The sequence below is a fragment of the Anopheles marshallii genome, chromosome 3, assembly GCF_943734725.1.
Source record: "Anopheles marshallii chromosome 3, idAnoMarsDA_429_01, whole genome shotgun sequence".
Taxonomy (NCBI): Eukaryota; Metazoa; Arthropoda; class Insecta; order Diptera; family Culicidae; genus Anopheles; species Anopheles marshallii.
In genome coordinates this window covers 50,667,895-50,691,165 of record NC_071327.1, presented here as the reverse complement: position 1 = coordinate 50,691,165, position 23,271 = coordinate 50,667,895, and the positions used below count along the sequence as shown (strand labels likewise).

General features: G+C 41.7%; 1 protein-coding gene across 1 annotated transcript in view; it reads right to left on the bottom strand.

Annotated features, from left to right (window-relative positions):
- Window positions 1–23,271, bottom strand: part of LOC128715163 (semaphorin-2A-like) — a 221,634-nt gene that overhangs the window by 117,997 nt on the left and 80,366 nt on the right. Inside the window, exon 2 of the mRNA XM_053810045.1 lies at window positions 13,443–13,530. Coding sequence (XP_053666020.1) covers window positions 13,443–13,530 — 88 coding nt within the window. The remainder of the gene's footprint in view (window positions 1–13,442; window positions 13,531–23,271) is intronic.

Here is a 23,271-nt window from a genome sequence, read left to right as displayed (position 1 = left end):
CGAGAGATTGGCGTCGGAAGACGATGACTTTATGGTTCGTGAACAGGATTTATGGTACAACTTTAGCTATTTAGCAAATTCCAAACGCTATCGGAACTCCATATTTGTACCACGCTATTGGACTTGGGGCTGGGAGAGCCAGCACGGTTCTAAAGGAGGTGCCCGAGAAAAAGGGGTGTTTTTATACGATACAAAATCGCACGGCCAGTCATCAGAAAGTTTTAATTACTTCGTTTCCGGACACTGGGAGCACGAAACAGCAAGGGATCTCAGGAATTGGGAGGACTTCGAGAACTCCAAGCTTTGATTTGTGAACGCATTCGCACACACATACTCACACGCATATACACATCAAGATACGTTGGAAACCCTTGGCTGGACAAAAGAGGATTTATTATCTGATGGTATTTCTGCAAAAGGGACGATGTGAAGAGCGAATCATAATGCCAATTAATAAGCTCGTCAGGGAAAATAAATCTTTGATGTAGAATAGTGCAACCTATCTTCCCAGCTCGGTTGTATTGATAATGATAGTGTGAAGAAATGTTTTCTCGGTCATGGTACATCTGTACAGAAAAGATGAACCCTGATTCTTATCACCATATATATGTATTATTGAACTATAAAGCACGCCTCCACAAAAGGGACATCTCGTACGACCAAAGTTATCTCTTTTACAGCACTTAAAATAAATTCCATTTCACACACGAGCAATTGTGCCCTTCTTTCAGCACCTTCGAGGATGGAAAAGTCATTGAAGCGGAAATGCTCAATCACTTTCACCATGACTACACCACGCTAAGTGTTGGACACTTTTTACCATTGAAAAAGTTTGTCTTGAGTTCCTTTCTTATTTTCTTCGGCAAGATGAAACACGAAACTCTTATCAAACCCAGGACGCAGATGGTGATGATTATGGATGCGAGTGGCAAAGAGCGGGCAAACAAATGAACCAAACTTTTAAGACACATTTTACATCTTACCGTTGGGATTTCTTACGTTTTCTTTCACTTTAACGAAGAACAAAATATGCACCCAAAAGTTGCGAGCTTCCACCGAGTCGGTCACGGTGGATTGTGCGTCGGGATGGATGTGTGAAGTAGAAATTGATAAAATCGACTCTCAATTAGGAAGAGCAACAGCTGGTGAACAACTGGAAGACTAGCTCGGGTAGTGAAGCGAAGATTTGCCTGTGCGAAATGTGCGTCATAGCGGAAGGAATGGTTATTGAAAATCCTAAAATTAGCATTACTCAAATAAGTGTCTCTTCGGGGTGATGGTGTTCCATGAATGAGGCAAGCAAGTCTATTCCATTTGATAGATTAACTTCAAGCAATTTGCAGCGAAGAACCTTGAAAATTCCTGTTGTTTTTTCCTCATTTCGACGATTTACCTGTACTTCAGGTTGTATAGGAGGAATAAATCAATAACATAAAAAATAGAGTTTAATAGATCATCATTAGAAGGATGCATCATTTTCTTGCATGTATTGATTCCTAATTACATTCATCATATAATTAACATTTATTTCCCATCATGAGTAATACTTTGAAAATGGCAGATTCGATTCTCCTTTTCCATTCATATTTAACAAAAGAATCCCATAAGTATCAATAAAATACTTAAGATAAAAGCACTGGTTGGTCCCTTCTTAAAAGTATCTCCGAGCATCATCTTCAAATGCAGCCACCCCACGTAGCTCAAAACAAACCAAACCTCACACGCAAATCACAACCCCTACACAAAACAAAGGCAAAGAGACACTCCCAAACGCGAGCAGTGGTCGAGTTTTGGGATGGTCGCGTTAAATGATTAAACCAATTTCCACAGAACAGAAAAACGGCTAAATCCACAAACCCTTGGGCTTTACTTGACACACAAAAGCGACAACACAATTACAGCTACACACAAAAACTGGTTTGCCCACATAAGCATCACAGCACGAACAGCTGCGGTAGTACAGTGATGGCTAAACATCGTTAAGAGCCAAATAAAACCATCAGCAGCAAAGGCGCCGAAAAGGAAAAACCAGCCATCTCTCGGTGCCACACAGCAGAAAAGATTGAGTGCCATTGATAAGCGAAAAAGTTAGTGTGTGTGTGTGTGAACCTGCGGTTCTGTAAATCCTGTCCCTGATTCTATCTTGTTACCGGAAATCCCGAACTGTCGGTGAATGAATGGTGACGGTGGTAGGTGCTTGTGATCATTTAATCCGTTTAAGGGCTCTTTTATTTCTTCTCATCGTGTTTCACAATCATCGGGGTGACTTTTTTTCGGGAGTTGATGCATCCGTTTGTGTTGCATTAAACCAAAAAAAAAAAACTATACAAGCATATCAACGCGCACTTACAAACTCCATGGTGGTATATTGAGTTTAGCTAAAACTCCCCTTCAAAGCTGCCAAAGGTTTTTCGGTTTGATCGTTATCCTAGTCCGAAAAAAAATTCGAACAACCAACAACGTATTCTCACTGATCTATTTCTTCCCCCAGCTGGAAGGGATTTTTTGCTTCACTCCCAGCTATCAACCAACTCCTGCTGTCAAATTGAATCCCGCTTGTCAAAGAATCAATGCAGCAGAAAGTGATAGTAACAGAGGGACAATAATAACGAGAAGCAAGAAAAACGAAACGAAGGACACATGGGAACCCCCACAGAAAACGAGCAAGAAATGAAGACAAATGGGAGATTAAAGAAGGTAACATAAATGTCCAAACCGATCAACAAACAATCAGATGGTGCTGTTTGATTGGAAAAGGCTATGCTTTAATTACATAAAATGTTTTGTGGAAAATGAAAACTTAAAATAAGAAAGATTGTATGAAACAATGTTTTAACACTGACTAATCGTTGAAAGTAAACGCGTTCATACCACTATCAGTTGCTTCATACTGCAAATAATCAACTGTTACTCTTTTGCTTTTGGCAAAAAAGGCCACCACTAAATAATGATTTCCTCCCTAGTGCTGTTACGTTCCGAGCTATTATTACAAGATAAAATTTAATCTCTTGTAAAGCTATAAACGCTGTGCGGAAATGAATGTTCGTTACGAAAAAAAAAACACATCAAGCTGCATCTTACTACCACGATCTTGCAGCACCTCTTTTGAACTAAAGCTACCAAAAACCATTGTCAGGAGTGATTTTCATTAACAGGCCCTTTATGTTTCTTTATCCTTTCAGAAACAAATGACACTCTTAACTGCGACTCTATCGCCTTCTCGTCGAAAATCTTGATGCTGTAGAGGACCAGCACGACGATAGCGAGATGCCGCCAATGTCCGTTTTCCACCCGCCAGAAGAAAATCAACATTGTCTGCAGTAAAGCAAACGTCCATTTCCTGAACGAGTGAACCCAGGTGAAGAACGCGAACGCGTCCTTTGGCGCTTAAAACCATTTAAACCCATTTTCTACCTTCCGACTGTGCGTGCACTCGCTACCGTACCTTGCAGGACGCATCCCCAACAATATCTCCCCAAACATTAACGACATTTCCCGACCAGTTGTAAAGGAACAAAGGATAAAAAGAGAAGAATTCTTCCAAATTCCCATTTCTCACTATCCGCATTTGCAGGTCTTCCCGGATTGGTGGGATGAAGGCAATCCGGGAAGGAAAACGATTTGTATTCATTAGGTAGAAAATGCTTTCCCTCTCAGGACGATTCCGGGACACTGATGGAATGGGGATGTTTAGTTAGCGCGAAAAAAAAACTAAAACCCCAAGAAGATTAGGAAAATTTGCACGAGAATATTTACACACCCTGAAATGAAGGACGGTTAAGTGGGATTTGGAACTGGACCACTCGAACTTGGAACTGATGGTGATCGAAGACTGTACATGTGTGAGATTTCGCACGCTTGTTTCGGTCGTCTATAGAAGAGGCAAGTAACTAAGCACATACATAAACAGATACTTTCCCCTCACAGCAGACCCAACAGGAAGTGTGTGACGCGAAAAGGGGTTTACCAGTTCGATTTCCTCACAGAAATTCTGGGAAATTTCTCTGAAAAAAGGGGTGCGAATAAATATATGCGCGTACGAGGTAATGCAGAGTAGCGGAAAATTGATTTGCCTTTTGTGTAGTGTACACATCCAATATGTCCTTTTCTGTCGCTTCCTGGGCCACATGAAACGGGCGACATTTTGCAACCGTGGTGGAATATTTTACTGTATCGCCTGTATTTTGCGCACCCAATTCATAGCCTGCGGCGCGATCAACGAACGTTCCCTGCAGGGTACCTACCCTCTTAGACAAAAGGGACATTTTATCCCTTTATCATGTTATGGTCTCCCCCGACATGATCTCTCCAATCCTCTTCAATGGGTGTGGTGGTGGTTGGTGACGATGAATCACTAAAGCTCTCTTATCCGCTTGGTACGCATTCATGCGCACACACCTTCACACCGTGGAACTGTTTCCGCTGTGCGTCGGTTTTAATTCATCCACTAACCTTCCTAGGTGCGTTGTATGTTGCCTCCCACGGTACACGCTTCAGATGCTCTATTTTATCTTCGGACACAATCGAAAATAACCCTTTCCGACGGTTATTCACGCTTTAACGCAGTTCTTGCCATAACACGCCAGAGAAATATTGGGCCATTCTTCTGGTGATGTAGACGAAGGATAGACGTAGATGGCCGAAAAAAGCCCCTTTTAATGTCTCCTCTTTGTTCACTCCCATCTCGATTGGGGGCACGTTTTTATTCACAGCAAATAGGTGTCATCCATCGAGGATCCTTCTGTTTCCCCCGTTGTTAGCTATCCTCCCTACACCGTTACTCTGCGTTGTACACTTCTTATGTTATCCAGGCATTCCTTTTGAACCCTGCCAATGGTTTATGGAGTTTGCAACGGTGTGTTATCAGGATCGATACGGCCAAAGAGGAAGGAATGAAGAAAGGGGAGGTTTAGTTGTTTTTTGGTCAGAGAACTATATTTTCCGGTTGGAGCAAACTGAGCCCCGCTTTCAACCACCGAAGGGCTCACACAACGCATATGGGATTATGAATGGTGAACCGATTGAACGGCTTTTTTCGATATGACCAAAACTGGAAATTGGGGCTATCGTGTACCCTTCTAAAGCGTCCCTCCTTACGCGAACCATTTGAGTCGAGCGGGGAGCAGAAAGAATTGGGTATAAAAGCGCACATTGACCAACACTGTAGGCGAAAGGGTGAGCAAATGGGTGATTTTTCCACCTTTCACATCCGTTAGGGGTGCCAAATTCTGCTTGCGGCTTTTCTACTCCGGTGAGGGGGGACACGCTGATCCCAATGGGGTCCCAAACAACCGTTACACACAAAAAAGGATCGAGAACCGAAGGGTTGACCTTCGGAAGCTCTTTATTGTTATTGCCTCACCCGAATGAACAATATGTTGATTAAAAGAGTTTTACATACTGGTTGCCATCCTTTCGCCATCGCACCGGTTGAATGTATTATACGTCCGTGCCTCTGTTCGCTTACGGTTTCTTCGCTAGCGATTACCCAGCATGATAGCTGGTAGTGCTTCGCAATAGGATAAGTGCGCTGTAGGGCAAAAACCAATACTTCCTTTTTATAGCCTTTCATCGAAAGTTTGTCAATGCACGGACAAGCAGGTTATCGTTTCCGTTATGGTTGGGGCTAAAACAGATAACATTCGCGCCATTTTTAAACTGAAGATAACAATTTGAGAAATATCGTTTATTGAATATAAATATGGCAATATTAATTTAGTCACCTCTTGAGGCTATTATCGGTTTATTGAGTATGAAGCCGGAATGAAGAATAAACAAATAAACGAGTATTTTCAATTCCGTTATGTTTTATGTCTTAACTTTCTTTGTGTCAGTAGATTTTGTTTGGGGTAAGTAAAGTTATTGAGAAGTTCTATAAATAATCAAAGAAATCATTTTAAAAAAAATACAAAAGTAAAATAATGTACCGCTTGATGATACGCTTGATGAAATGTAGGCAAAGTAATCCTTGAAAAACAGAATATAGTAGAGGCGTATACATAATATTCCTATAAATGAGGTAACTTATCCTGCTACCCGCAAATCAATAAAAACCATACATGGAAACAGGTTTAACTAAACCATTTTTTCTAGCAACTGCCAACGTAGATCTTAATTGGTAACACAATACTTTGTGAAGCCTCCCGTTGGGTGCCTTCGAAACAGGATAGAATCGTTCGTCATCGAATAACCATTTGCTGTTGCGAAGAGGAAATCTGTCACGTGTCTTCACAGCACGGTGAAATGGTTGATAGAATCTAAGAAAATGTTTTGCTTCAACAAAGCAAGGGCAATTTTCAAACCGTTTCGTACACCCGGCAAACGCTCCATATACATTCAACGCTGGCTGGAAGATATGGATGGTTAGATGAATGAATGGGGAGGAATTTGATATTCTACGTAATCCGGATCCATCAATCCGGAAGGGTTGCTGCGTCAGTCGCACTTATACATCAAACCGCCTTGAATTCTCGTGCTTGTTGCTGTGTAAATCCCCTTGGCTGTTCCTTGATACCGTAGCTCGATGCAGCAGTTCTGAATTCGTCGTTAACGAAGGTAATTTTAATTATTTTACTAAATGTTCGTGGAAGGAGATTTAATCACGATGGATATTTATCCGCTTTAAAGTCATGATTAGACAGTGAAAGATCTCATAAAAGACTGATGGAAGCATGAATGGTTAAGGAATCTTCTATTTCACTACTCCGAGCGAAGATAAAATACTATCTTTCAATGAATTGTAAAGAGAGTAAGGTATATTTTCGGTTGATTTCTCCGAAAAACGAATGTTAAGAACGGTATCTTTATACTACAGATTACTATATATTTCCCTGAATTACTAAAACCCTAATTCTGCAGTAATCAAAAGACTATATTTCACTAACCCCATTAGAGTACAAGCATGCCTTCCTGGCAGTTTTGCATCGAATTGTCACATCTTGATGCATTCACGCGAATGGTGGTTTTATTTTACGACAACCCATGAGCAAGACCGCTTTACGAGGAGAAAACAATCATTCTACGACTCTGCAAAACAGACACAAAGAACACGTCAACGTTCCATCAGCACATAAAGTGAGTGTGACGCCATCAAGCAGTAAAAACAATTCTTCAAAACGGGATCATGATGGCGGTGATGCTCCTTTCAAACAACTCTTCGCAGCAAATGATCGCTCCGCCTGCTAAAAGTTTCCACAGGAAAATAGAACACGCCAGCACATCATCGAGAAGCATGCATACACATAAGAACGGGGTAAGTGCAGTAAAATTAAATCACCATATTTTACAGTGCGACGGACTGGCCGGGGCCATTGTCGGTTCCATCATCCGCATGGGGTCGGGCGAGTTCGGCGACAGTGGGTAATACAAACGCACGCGGATTCTGGTGATCACCCTGAACTTTGCACCATGGTGAAATGTTTGTTTATGATGAAAACCCCCTTTCCGGGAGAGCAAAACGTGGAACTAAAAGCTTTCTCGCGAACTCAAAAGGAGAGTACACGCAACGTAATGTGCCAAACCCGTAGCTCAATTATGATCGCAAGCGTTGGCGGGTGGTCGGCCATCGTAAAACAAACGGTGGGAATAAAGATGAGCGTCCCCTCGAATCTACTACCTACTGGTAAGATGCAAACTCACGCAATCGTTTTGTAAGGGTGGGGCAGTATATGTGAAAAATAAATGCGACTTGAACGACTTGGAACGGTGGAACCAAAGCAAACATCATCAAAAATCCATTCGAACTGATTTGCTTGGGAACTACATAGAGAAGTGAATCAAACCGCAAATTTGTTGAATAAATGAATCAAGTTGCGAAGCAAATGACCTGGAATTATTCAAAGATCCTTCTTAACACAAAAATCAAACAGAAATTAGGAAAAACCCTGTGAGATATTAAGTACAACGGATCTAAAACTAGTAGTGTAGCGCAATTCAGAATGTTCAGAAGTATGTATACAACATTGGAAATAATTTAGTATACACCTCAGATAACAGGCACAGTAACGACTATAGGTGGAACAGCAGTTGGGGCCTCTTAAGACTTGCCGTTGGAACAGGTTCTGCGGGAATTATTGAGCATCCTTACTTCCCGAAACACTATGAGGCCTCTTAATTTGCGTAGTGCTTGATCCGACTCTGAATAGACAATTACTATACTAACTATACACAACATTGTTGACAAATTTATATCAACAAAAATATTGCACGATCGGTATCGAATATAAATTAACTACTTTAGTAGCAGTATGAAATTACAAGCTCATTGTAATTTCATTATAAAAAAATGGATTTTGAACACCATATCAAACTAACATTACTATACATATTCATTCAGTGCTTTTAAATGTATCCGTAGTGATCGTATACCCTTGTCAGACGCAGTTAAAATTTACACCATAAACAACTCTCTGCAGGACGGGAAATTGTTTTCCTGACACGTCTACAAACCGCACTACGTCACCGAACAGCCTAGGATAGAGAAAAAGCCGCAAGAAAAATTGCCTTCATAGCACTTTCCCGCTAACACTATCCTTTCCCAAACCACCACTTCAACGCAGTTAACTGTAGCTTCGATAAAGCAAGCCATTTATCAACAAGGCCAACTGCAACACGCGCACCAAAAACGAATGCATGCGACCATTCTGGGGTCGCAAATACATCCTGTGCGTACCAATGTGCCTCGGCTCCAGGGCTACTGTTGGTGATTGCCGCTCATTAGCGCAACGTTGGACTCCAATTAATCCACCCGTAACAACAATCTTGATACCGCACAATCAGCAAACACAGCGAGCGCAATAGAACCCACTAATTGTTGTGTATGTTTACTGCGTTCCGACTATCCTGGGCAAAGGGATCCGCCGGCTATAAAACGGGACGGCGTTGTGTAATGCGCGACGTTGTGGCCAGATTGCGGGGCGGAAGTTGGAGGGTGTACAATTTTGTCGCACACTAAACTCACACGCCACCAATACCGACCAAATGTAATCGTTTCGAGGTGTTTTTTTTTTTTTTGCTTTTTCCAGTCACCGAGTTAGGTTGGAAAAATGAAGGAATTTTTGTTGCCGTGCTCGACCGCTATTTACTGATTGCCGTTTGGAAAATGGGGATAGAAACTGCAACACAACTAAACGGATGCAACGAACCCAAAATCGGAGATCCGAAGGGAGGCGGTGGAAGTTTCGCAATTATTTCCGGAACCGTTCCCATACCGATAGCAATCAGGAGAGTGCAGTTGTGGACATGGCCGGTACCCTCTGCTATGGTAACAAGCCGGTAGACCAGACGAGTAGAGCCTACGAAAGACAGTCTTTTTTTGTGCCAGCCCCAACGACAGTTAGGACCGCAAACAATTTGGATAAAGTATAACGTGAAGATATTTGCACAAAATCGTCCAACCAGGCTTTTTACCGGGGACGCCTGGATTCCAGGTGTAACATACCGAAGAAAGCGGATCAATTTTTATTCCAGGGCCCAGGCTTCTAACAACACGTGCCACCGCCAGCAGGAACGTGTGCGGTAGTGTAATTAAAAATAAATTCAATTAGACTCACAACCGAGCGACACAGGATGAAGGGCAGACTGTCTCTGCACGCAGCCACCGTGGCGTGACCGTGGAAACCCTGGCAACTTCAAAGCCGAAAGGGAACGCACGCGACCGGAATTTCAACAATCCCTGACGGATACAGGCAAGCACGTCTCCTAGTCGTTCGTTCCTTTCGCCCTGTCCACACACGCATAAGCATTTGTTCTGCTCACATTCAAACACACATGGAAATGGTTAGGGCTGAGCAGAGGGAAGTAGTATGAGTTTTTCTTCTAATTTTCACTTAAATCCAAGCAATCCCTGCACGAAGGGTGCTAGTGTGTGTTGGGCTGGGCGTAATCCCCACAAATGGTTGTCGGAATAGAATGACCACCAAGCACCGTAACGGAAATGACGATCGTTTTCCTGTTTGACCATACACAGGAAGGACTTACGTCGCCGCCATGGATGAGGTTGGGGTTGAGGTGGATGGAGAGTTTACACGATACATCGTTGGGGACACGTGGCAAAAGCTGTAGCCCTTTGAAGTGTAGCAAAGTGTCATCAACACTCAATAAGGTGATGAATGAAGATGAAAAGAAACTTTACGCAGCAACGATTAAGGCGTTTTGTAAACTAAGATTACAAACTTTGCATTACTATGGTAAACTAAAAAACCAACTTTTACAATAGCACAATATTGAAGCAGATATTTTACTAAGCTGTGGTTAACGAAATAGCTTACTGTAACAAAACAGCTAGTGAATGATAATACAAGGCAATGTTAAATGACGTCGTTTTGGTGGGAAAGATAGGACGTACTATATTATGGGCTTCCTGCGAATTATTCAGAATTTATATGTATCAGAAGTAAAAATTTATTTCTTTATATTGATATAACGACATCAATGGGTTATGCAGCCCCTATCTGTAATAAAATAGCTAATGAATAATATTACAATGTAGTGTTAATTATCATCCGTGTGGTGGGACCGACAAGGTGTACTCTATTATTTATTTAGAGATTTATTTATTTATAATTTTACTATTAATAACTATAAACTATAAATGCACCAACTTTCTCGAAATATCTTTAACATCGGTTCGATTTTCGACTTCCGGTCTGCTACTGCCGAATGTCCAGAATGACTACTAAACCGTGTGATTAAAGATTCAATAATCCAAAGATTCGTACAGATCTTTACAACTTTTAACAAAAAGTCCTGCACCAGCTCATCTTCATCTAAACAGAAAATCAGTGTCGCTTATTGAAACATTCACGAACAAATGAGTGAAAAATTGTTCGTTGCCAAAAGCCGTTACAAGTTTAACAGTTGCCCAACATGAGTTACTTTGGTGTTCTAAAAACTAGAGCCGAAAAATTATAGTCGCCCTTGTTCCATTCGAGCACAAGTAAAAAAAAAAAATAAGTACCGCAGCCATAGCAGCATATGCAATTGTGCCGCACTGGCACTTTCCACGGCGGCTCGGCATGCTCCGTTATGGCTCATATACTACATTAACTTAACTAACAAAACTTTCTCCTCGTGCGCTGGTATAGCCATTCAATGGAGCACATTGGAGCCAAAGTAAAGACACAAAAAAATATGCAATGACGGTTTTTGAGCATATTTTGGTGCTTATACCGAAGGAGAATGTAGTATCAGTTCTCGAAAGCCCAACACTAGACGGAGAGTGCGTACTGTAGCAATATGCCGTCCTGAAGAAAGTATAGTCAATGTTATGGAACTGCGTAGCTGTTTTTGCTACTTCTTCGACGAGATCCAATGAAATTGCATTCGGGTGGGAAGAATTCATTTCATAATATAATTATGGTTGAATAAAATTATTAATGAGACTTCGCTTTGTTTTTTATCGTACCAGCACTAACCAGCATGACTAACATCACCCGCATCCACACTCCGCCCCACAGACGTCCGGTTTTGGTGCCGTTGCAAAGTTGTGCGCAAAGTTTTCATCGAGAAGGGTGGAACGCTTCTTCTCATCCCGCGATGGTGGCACCGGTTAATAGCGAAGGAAACGTAGTTCGGTAAAAGTTGTCACCCTTTTTGCGAGGCGCGAGAAATCGGTGTAAAGAACTGTCAAACTGAAGATGCCGCATCCCGTACACCTTTGTTGGTAGGAATACTTCCCAGCGTTTTCCGATGCACAAACTTGCTCGCCTTTATCACTACAGCATTTTCAACCACCGTGTCTCGGGATGATGGGATGGGCTTGGAAGGTTTGCAAGATGCATACAGCCACGGCACCACTTCCAGACAAGTGAAACGTGTCGAAGCAGTGAAGCAAACGGATTTAAAGTGATAAAAATTCTCACCCTCTAAAGAAGGGCAGAGGCAACATTGGACCGGGTACGTGCATCAGGACGACACTGCAAGAATACCAATCTGATGAATAATGAGTTGTTTCAGGGAGAATAGTTGAAAATTAACGGATTTGATTATCCGACAGCGGGAAACACACCCCTTTGTCTCAGTCCATTTCCAAGAGGTTGTAATTTAATCCTTTCTGAATGTGTGTGGTGTTTCAAAAGAGTGTTTACTTAATTTAATAAGTTTTTAAAATATCTCCTTGTTTTCCGTTGTCGATAATAGAGGAGTTATACGGCATAGTCAAAGAAGTCCGCAAAATTGAAGCTCTTCTTCCACTAATGGTCGCGTTTTTATTTTTGTTTCTCACCGCTCCCAATATCAAGCATTTCTCCACGTGAAGATCGCGCAAACTCCATTTGCTTACACCTTCTAAAATATTATTCTAAACGACCGGCACTAGAGCACATGATGGTACAAGCAGTGACAAGAAAAATCTTTCCGAACCAGCGCAAACACGTCGCCACGCGCGATAGGGAAAATCTTTTTCAATTTATGAATGTTTAATTTCGTTGCCGAAGCATTTTGATATTCCACTATCGTTGCGCCAGTTGTGTCCCGCGTTTGCTTGTCCCACCACCCAGCTCGGCCACCGCAGCTGAGAAAATTGATAAGGAAGAAGCGATGCAGCAGCAGGATCAGGAAGGCAAAAAAAAACGGTTCTTTGAAAACATAATTTTTGCCACTGCTCTTTTCCTTGTTTCTTTCTCGCTCTTAGCGCCTCGACTAGGAAAACTCTACTTTTAGCCGCATAATGGAAATACCCGCCGTGGCGAGGGAGGAAAAATCAACGCAAAGATACACACTGCAGCAAATCGCGTACCGCAACTATGATAGCACCGAGTCGCCGGCCGTGTTTGATCTTCGCCAAAGTGCCGGTGAGAAGTTCCATCGAGAGAAGGTAGAAGCAAACACAGAAAAAAACGCAACACAGCTTTTATGACATCGATAAAAAAAAAATACCCACGGTGTGACGCTACGGTGAAAATCTAATTTACATTAAGATGTACTTAAAGCTTTTGTGCATTCGGGCGATTTTTTCTTTGCGCGGCCCCTTCGTATGGCTTGATCTTTTCAAGGTGGGTTGTTTGAAAATGGCGATAATGGACGAACTGGCGCAAACGGGGACAAAAATTGCGACAGGAAATGATGGTTTTCTTCTTCTCGCGGGCCCATGTTTACTTTTCCATTAACCTTGCCGTCGTGGGGGTGAGTTTCGAATAGGTGAAAAGTAAATTACAACACGTAAGAAACTAATCTCAAATCGAAACGCAAACCAAGCGTATCGGTTACATTTGAAATCGTTTAACTGAAACGGACAGCACGGTTGGAATATTGTTTCGTTTCTGTTCTGATTGTTACGCTTCCGTTGTGCAGAATCAAAATTCTCAAATTGCATAAAGCGCCACGTAACAAAATAGTATTTAAAATATAGTTTTGTAAAAATTTGTCGCTTAATTTCATACTTCTATGTAAATATTAAACCGATATTTGCTTATTGTTAATTTTTCTAACTTTAAACTACTTACATTGCACCCACGTAGAGAGCATCCCGTTCCTCGTCCAGGTAAAAATTTCTGTAGTAAAACTTCCCACACTGAAACTCTCGGACATGATCTGAAAGATAAAACAGGCAACAGTGAAACATTATATGTCTATAGAGCTAGTAAATAAAACGAATATTATACTAAAACGTAATTGGACGAACAACGTAAAACTAGACGAACTTAATTAAATCCGCCACACAAGCCGTCTTCGGTCGGATTTAATGTGTTTATTTTTACCGACGGCTGACTGGCTGGATGGCTGCTGACCATTAATAATTAATGCAATCGATTTCCGAAGGGATATATCCCCATCAAACGAACATCTTTTGCTTTCTTATTCATTTTCGTTTGACTTTCAACTAAAATACAGCAGTACAGCAAAGGTGTGGAGTGCGGAAAAATCTACCGCGTGGAAAACGACACCATTTATCCATTACGGTGATGCTCTGCACCTCGTAAGAAAGCTGAAGACGCCAATCAGGAAACGGTATCGAAAAAAACGCCAACCATTTTTAGGGGCGGATTGTTCGTCTTGCCCGGTGCGTTTGTAACTTGGCAACACCTACTTATAGATTGGCCGCATATCAAACACCCAGCATCTGTATCCTTTGTCCATCCGAAAGGAGGAACCCAAGGATACGCGGTGCAGCTCATTTAATATGCATTAAATTCAATAAAGAAATCCATTACAGCAAACGCTTCCTTTCGCTCAAAACAGAGCAGCAGAACCGTCACAGCAGTGAGACGATTTCTTTCGTAACGCTATACCCCGTCCATAACGTTCCGTCTTGGTAGCTTATCTTTGCCACAGAGCAGAGTGTACAGGAAGATGAAGAAATCACATTACGTTATTGGCGCATCGAAGGAAGAAAAAAATAAACTTCATGCCCAGTTGCTTGTTACGGCAACCCTAAACACTGGCAAATTCTTCGGGGACGACATAGAGACCGTTTTGGGTGCCATCTAATGACCCCAAACAGGTCACTTTCGGAAGACGATAGCGAATCGGTCGGATGGTAATCACACGGGAGATCGCACCACTCTATTGCAGCCATTTTCGAACCGAATATTACCTATCGAATACCCCCGAAACTCAGCAGCAATTGAGTGGGTTTGCTTTCAGGGCCATTAGAACGGTAACCATGCCCGGTTGCAATCCCCACTGGAACTAATAACGCACGGACGGAACCATACTAACCCATGGCACACAACAACACTGATGTTGACCAATATACTCTTTGCAAGCGGAGGAAGCAAGAACAAGGAAAGGACGTTTTGTTCAAGAGACATGCTCATGTGCAACTTGTTTGTGTCACGAATTTCGCAAAAGTATCGAGCTGGGGAAGAAAATGGTGAGGAGACTCACAACACGGCGTAGTACCACACAGAATGATTGGGAACTCGTCATCTGGGAATTGTCTTATATTGGATTTCGATTCCAATCGCCAATGGTTATGGGGTTTTGTGTTGCCACCACCCCTCTTTTTCTCGCTCTCTCTCTCTCTCTCTCTCTCTCTCTCTCTCTCTCTCTCTTCTAGTCTCTGACTGATAACAGTGTTTCCCGAATGTGTTCCGGTTGGACAACTTCCTCCAAAAGCCGGAAAACCAAAACCAACGCAGACAACTGCCGGTCGCAAAAAGAGACAACAATCGACAAACCATGTGGTGGACTCGTGACTGGAACGAACTCCAAAGAATGACAGCACTGAGCAGCACTTCAATACACACACACAAACACAGGACTTCACAGAATCCTCGTCTAGACTGTGATTAAAGTGTGGTTATACCTCTAGCGAATCGGCAAGCTTGTATCTCGTGGAAAATGGGAGAGGCAAACGGACAATTTCTCCGATCTTCACACATATTTCCATGTGTGTTCGTTCACGTGGAAGCGCTGACATCGACATTCAAGTACGCGAAGAACCACATGCTGTAACACACGTCCATCTGCTGAGCAGGAAGGACACCGACCAGAACCGAAAGGGCCGGGGCAAAAGAAAATCTTCCAATCGAAATGGAATCGAATGGACCCTGGAGTGTGGCTCGGGAACGTTTTATGTGCGCGTCTTGCACTTGACATACACGAAGTGCCTGCCAGGACAGTTGCAGCTGAAGTTATCGAAACCGTAATCAACTGTAAACTGACTTGGAAGCCGGATAGTACCATCGTGAAAAGTCCATTGAGAGGTGGATTTCTTACTTTGAGCGGGAGCAGCACAAGAGTAGACAACACAAGCCGCACATGTGCACACAGCAAAACGAGTGAATCCCGCTTTGGTTGAGGTTTCTTTTGATTGTAAGGCACTCGTTTTGAAGTAGTTATTAAAGACGTTCAAAGCTGCAGTTTAAAGTTTGTCGCTGGGAAGAATATAATTTATCCAAATGGATTCGATCAATTACTCGACAAATAGGCTTGCTAATTAATTGAACCCACAGCAAGCGGCAACCGATACGGTACGTAGCGAAATAACTCTTCAGCTCATTAAGCAGCGCTTCGCTGATGGGGTTTGCAGTTTTCGAGCATCATCACGAGAGCGGTGGTCCCACTTACCACTATCCCAATGCCGATCGGTCCTCTGCTCGTCGGTCTGGAATAAATCGATTTAGCGGTTTGTCACACTATTTAAAGCATTTAAAGCGTTGATGGGCGTTCGGTTGTATTATTTTGCCATGGAGAGAGCATCAGTTTGCGGAGCAAAGTGAACGTCTGTGCGAAGCATTCCAAACATTGCTCTTTTAATTGATTACACACCCGAGCGTTCTTGCGCCAGCGATGGAAACCGGTGATGGAACACTTGCGTTAGATTTGGCTCGAGGCAAAAGTGTAATTTGAGGCGAAGGTCTTTTATCTTCTCGAGATGAGTAGACGCGCACCGACGTTCCAAGAATGCTGTTTTATTTAAGTTAAGATACTTTTTTTTCATTGCGTCCTAATCAACAGCCCTTGCCAAAAATCACCCACCCACCCAGAGCACAGCTCAACGACACCGTAAAATGAGAACGCCCAAACGCAGCGAGTTCATTCCTTCGAGCCATCAGCAGGCGGTTGGTTGATAAATGAAGACAATTTATTAACGGGGTCGACACCAACGCACAGCCCACCACTTCAGGGCACCCGTGCTGTGATCACTGTCGCGGCTTCTCACAACTTTCATTGCCTCGAGATAAACCACTAGAAAGTTTGCACCATATTCGCACAGTGCAGTAACTAAACCGGGGGGGGGGGGAAACTTTTCCTAAAAGTGCCCGGTGGCCCGGCTGCAAGGCGTTGGGTACAAGAAGCAAGATGACGGAAAATGATTGCTCACACAAACGACCGGGCTGGCGGATGGATCGAAGAATAAACAGTCGTTTAGCAAATACTTCCGGGCTGTTTAACGACCGGACTTACCTTCTTATCGCGACACCACAATGACAAGTGCAATAAGAAGCAACAGTAGGAAACGGGGAAGCACATAGTTGCAAATGGAGTAGACAATGCAGCAAACAAAATTGTCAATTGCGTGAGTTTGCTGTAAAGTTTTTCGTTCCTAACGAATCGAACCGACCGAACACAACAACCGTACATTAATTATGTTGCTGCTGCAAAACGATTGAACTAATAAGGGAATTTGTAATTCAATGGAGGTTTGTTTTGTAGAATATTGTATGGCATTTCTTGAAAAGTAGCAATTGTTTGACATTTTAATAAAAAGGAATTGAATGTGTGTTTTGATACATTAGGTTGGAGAAACATAAATCCATCCATTATCGCTAACATCGATAAGGTTCTACCGGCATGTTAGTTGACGCAGCATCCGCATATAGGAAAAAGAGATCTACTATTTAACAATTTCAAACCATTTACGTAAAGTTTGATTCGAAAGAGCGCTCGATTTTAGGATACCACGTCCATTAACACTTCAAAACATTAAAGATTATCGTCATCTTTATAGAATCAAATACATCAACGAATATCGAATAATATCGACTCGTTTCTAACACAGATAGTGATTGGGGATGATAAAAGGGTCAAATGCTATACGAAAGCAATCGACACCAATGAGCAATCAAGTTATTGAAACGGCGACCAAACCTGGTCTTAAGGCCAAGAAGGTTCGAATGTCGATTTGTAGCGATAGCAAGGAAATCGTTTACTATGAGTTGCTTCGGTATGACCATATACACACGACGATTTAAAGCAAGTGATTGGCCAATAATAGCCAGCCAATTGTTCTATAGAAGAGTTGTTGTTGTTCATCAAAATAAAGGCAAATCTCAAATTTAGCGCCAAAAACTTAGGGAGCTTCGTTGGGCAAGTTTTGAAGTTTCTGCTATAAAGAGCTCACTTTACATCAAGCGATTAACACAATTTGCTCGCATTAAAAACATTCCGAATGACAAAAGATCAAACAATGATAGAAAACATCAATTTCGTAAGTTTTTCGCCAAAACTTCTATGAGAAAGGTGTTATGAAGTTACGTCTACAATAGAAACTAATTATTATTGTATATTTCACCTTAATCGGACAATTCGTGACTTGACTTGACTCGAATTCGTAACTTCTTGAATCAATATTAATGATACACAATAAATTGACAAATGTCCGCACAATAAACTGGATATAACAATGAAAAGTCCTGCCGCAAAAAAAAAAATGAGCAAATAACAATTTTGAAGTGATTTGTATGGAAATGGAGTTTGTTTCGATCACAAATCTTGGTAGTGTATTCCATATATTCTTGAAATTTGATGTAGGTTTTTGAGATTTAGCAATCTTGGGGTAAACATGTTTCTCCAAACACAACCATGATTACAATTTAAGGAAATTGATTTCTACTCGCAACACGCGGGAATCGCACAACTATAATATTGTGCTTATAGTAAAAAAGCTAGTGCATACACTATTACTCGTAAACATACACAAACATCAAATGCACTCCGTTTTACTACTATAATCGAAAAGCAATTTTCTTTGCTTGGTTCACATGCGAAACACTTGCAAACCGGCTTCTGATCGCTATCGCAAAGTAAACAGAAACATCTGCAGCCAATCCATTTGCGAAGCGAATACCTGATGTACACTTAGCCCTATGATCTTCTGCCCGTGTTGTGAAATTCATCATCTTATAAAAAAGAAAGGTATGAAGAAGCAAGAGTAAACCTTCCGAAACCAAGAACGGCAGCAAACATCATGCATCATTGGGAAGGAAATTTAAAAGATGCTAGTTTTTCCTAGCCATTTGTTTCCGCCGTTTCTCTTTGCTGCATTGAACATACACACGAGAAACGGCACCGTGCGGTTGATCAGCAGCGTGATCCTTTGGCCCGGGTAATGGGAGCTGGATGGTAGAGCTGTCTAAAAGTTACCTTCAAATTTTCGAACCAAGCGAAACGGAACGGAAGCGATAAAGTATTGAAGCGGCATCATCATTGCTGCAAACTGGCTTGTGGAGGGTCTCAGTAAGTAGTGAACACACGCCTACCTTGCCGGAGAATGTTCCCCTCTTTGCCTTGCTGCCACAGATGGCGGAACAGTCAATATACGGTCGACGTGCTTCGAAAGCACAAGTACACTACTACTGTACCGGTTTCTAAAAATGTGACGAAGACCTGAAAGAATCCACCGACTCACAACCGCGAAATTCAAAATGGATCGGAGCGTTTATTTTTTCTTAGAGACCGAAGAGACGAGCCTTTGTAAAATACATACACACGCAAAAGGTGACGTTCACCACCGAAGAAACCTTTCATCAGGTTGGACCAGAAGGAACAACATCCTCGCTGGATGAAATGAGAACAAATTTCATGCCATTTCGAACGATGTTTACAGCAAGAAGCCCAAGAAAGCTTTTCTTTTAGGTGCGTACGTGGAATACCCGCCAGGGAACCTATCAGGAGGAAAAGCATGTTTGGTCTTTTTCTTTCGGTGTGTGAGAAGAAAATTATCAAAGGATTTTGCTGCTTTTAACATCCCGCCACCATCGTGGACTGGATGGTATTGGACCACAGCAACACCGTCGTTGTATTTGTGCGTGCCGTTTCTCATTCGAAAAAGTTCCATGGCTCGCAGCGCCTACAGGACGACGGTATCCTCTACGCTTTCCCTTACGCACAGCTGAGCAGGTGATGAAATCCTGAGCAGAATATTCGAGTGGAAATTTACGCTAGATCGTCCTCCGGTCATACTGAATGTTTCAAAGAGGCTCAGCCAACCGAAAACCTTTACCGGGAGGAGTCTCAGTTTCCATCCATCGAGCCTTCATCAACACGGCTTCCCAAATCTTCCGCACTCTTAGACATCTTCTGCGTGGTGAGGCGGGGTGTGTTACTAAAACTTCGAATTTCACTTTCCATGAGCATCCATTTTTGGGATGGTTCCACTTTCATAAAAAAAAACCGCCGATGAGTGCAAAGCGCCGGTGGCACGTTTTATTTTGAGCTACAGAAGCACCGACTTCCATCAATCAAGAAGCCACTGGAAAGAAAGGTTCGCCTATTCGTTATTCCATGCAGGTACTGTTTCCGCTTTCTAACTGTGACTGTCGCTAGGAAGTGGTACATTGGGAACGATGAAAAAGAGAAGGTGTTTTCCTTATAAGTTTCTGAGTTTGCTTCCGAAGTGTTGGCTACTATGGTAGGCTCGAATGTATATTTAATCCACCAATTCCCCCAATATATGCAGTTTTAAGATACTTGATGAATTTTTGTAAACTGTATTACTGCGTATAACGGTGATAATAAGCAATTTTTTAGTAATCTTTAATTGCCAAATTGCTTCAAATTTGGTTATTTAGAGGAGCAAAAAAATCTCTACCTCGTTCGGCAGGTTCACTTTATCAAGTCCGCTTTCTCTTGATCATTGATCCTCTTATTTCGGGTATCCCCGACTCGATCAGTTTCGCCGATCGATACAGCGCCCTCTAAGGTCAAACGCTCGAAGCCAGCAATCGCAATCTAATCGACCGTTGAATAATGTTCAACAAATATCCAATTTCGCTCAGTTATTCCATTTCATCCTACCAATATGATGAATTATTAAAAAATCGTAATTCATTGGTGTAACCATTTTATGCAGCAAAACTGCGTTTGAATCGATGACAATTATCTAACTCCATTTTGTAATAAATAAACCACTGTTAACTCATTTATCCATAAAACGGCTTATTCGTATGTTCTGAGGTTCTGGTCTACCGAAACGTATGCTATCGATTTACAATGGTTCATTAGCCGCTGCTGTACCATTCGGTTCAGAATTTGAGACAAATATTATTCGCAATTCATTTTAAAATTAAATATTAACGAACGATTAATCCAAATGCTACCGGGAACTACGCACTGCAGCTTGAAGCTGCCAGGGCTGTCAAATTATTGCCGTAGCAAAAGTAACAGTAAGTACATTACACAATGAAGGTTATTTATAGCAGTGAGAGGTGAACTTTCGAAATCGCAAGGAAACAATAATTAATGTTAATTTTAACTTTACTTTTATAAAAATATGCCAAGGGTGTCTCATCAACAATAGTTCTTTTTATTCGATAGTTCTGATTTCTGAGACATGCTACTAACAGATACAGCCCCGCGCATGTGGGGGCAGAATGTTTAATTAACCAATCAGTTTTAACAAGAGCCTCCGGTGTCGATATTTCTACCACAAAATCAACAAGCGAACAATGTTCAAATGCACGCATAGAATGCGTGCGAAGTAGTAAACGAAATCGAAACTGTCCATTACCCCGTGTGACATAGCGATGGAAAGGCAAATGGCAGTTCATAAAAATGTATCCACCCCTGCTCTTTTTGGCATGGAAAGGCAAAAAAAATGGGTTTTCCAAAACTTTTTACACGCCCAACCCCGTTGCCTCCCACATTCACCTGACTTGTATACACTCGAACATGGTGAAATAATGATTAATGGCACCCGGAAAAGGTATTCAGTTGAAGGAAACACTTTGTGCGGAGAATGTAGGCCGGAAGCTGGCCGCATAATAGGGCGGTAGGACGCACACAGCTGTGTCGGCGCGTTTGCATTTGTATGCAAATTACTTGCATCCGTCTGCGGCAGGCTACGGTAATGTTAATCAATTATGTCAATAATTTTCATTTGATTAATTACTACACTCCCGTGGCTCAGCTGAATATAGAGAAGAAGACAAACACACAAACACACACACAGCACATTCGCTCGTAATTCGAAACCACACAGGAACGCAGTACGTATGTCAATATGAGCCCGTGGGTATGTGAAAATGAGGCGAAAAAGATATTAAAAGAAACAAATGGCACAACGAATCGCATTTGCAATGAAAAAAAAATTCAATCGAATTTCGGGAACAATGGGAAAAGCTTGTTAAAAATGGAATCCGAAAAAGGGGAAGGCAAAAGGGAAATGGAAGGTCGGAAAAGCGACCTTTCGGGCATCGGCAAATGCTTCACTCGTTTAAAACACTCAATATCAATTGTTACCTCGTTAATCATATTTTACACTAATGAAAATGAAATGTTGTACAATCGACACTTCGATTGCAATTTATTTCTGCTGAACAGCTGCTTTTGCCAGTGAAAGTGAGACAACCGTAACCGTTACATTTATCTCATGCAGATCGAAAATATCCTGCAGGGGTGGCGAACGATGTAGTACGTGTAACGCGCGAAAACATAGTCGTCGGATAAAATTGAATGAAAAAACGAGATGTCGACGACACGCTACTGTGCTGTAAGAAACATCCAAACCGAACGGAACCAGTAAAACCAACCATGTGTATAACAAATTCCAACAACGATGTGCTCAAAACAATTCGTTATTCGTTTCGGGGCGTTAATGGATTGAAACAGGCACAATCCATGTGACGGCGCAAATTACCACGCAATTAGTAAGCGGTTGTTTTTGGTAACACCATTTGTCGATAAAAAGTTGAACTTATTGAACGTTTACCACTTGCCTGCAACTCACAATCCCCCGTTTGTTTCCAGGCGCTGGTGAGAAGAATTGAAATTTCCAATTCGATTAATTTCCGCACATTGTCATTGCGAACGCCAAAAAGTCCTTTTTCCGGTTCCGATGAAAAATAACTGCAAATTGACACACGAATAGAAGGCAACATATGTGCACGACTAAAGTACTAAATGGTGTACATGAAAAGCTCATTGGGTTAGCTAAGCTGAAGAGGACCAGAACAGCATCCCTATGAATGGTTTTATTATTTAAATAATGACACTTTGCAATTGTTTCTAATTTATCCCTTTCACGGTTTGATTAAATCAACGTGCTTTCGGTTTCACTGCTAAAAATTATAACGTGAAAATAGGCGTCTACTGTCAAATGATTGATAATCGTACGCATTATGTATCGCTTTTTGCTTGATATTAGGCGTTACATTAACACAATTGCATAACTTATGGGGTGCATTTCGTAACTGACAACTCTTCGTTGTATGCAAACTGCACAACAAATAACAATTTCCTCCACTTTTCAGAACAGCTTTTATCGCTTATTGAATGTTATAACCATTCCACTAACAAAATCTGTTGATAGTAATCCAATGCTGGTTTTCTTCAAGTGAATTAATTATCACACAAAACAATCACAAGGATGTAAAGCAATCGAAAGACGAACCTGTGAGCGCTGTCGATTGAAAACAATTTGCAGGAAATAAAATTGTAACTACTGTTGAAAATAGCAAATGCGCATAAAAAGCTCTCGTGATTTCTTTGGAACTTTCAAGAAACTTCTACAAATAGCGGGCTTCTTTTTCATCCACTGTTTTATTATATTTTTTTGTCTATTTTGGCGTTGCTCCACTCAAAGGATCAATCAGCCATTCTACCAAT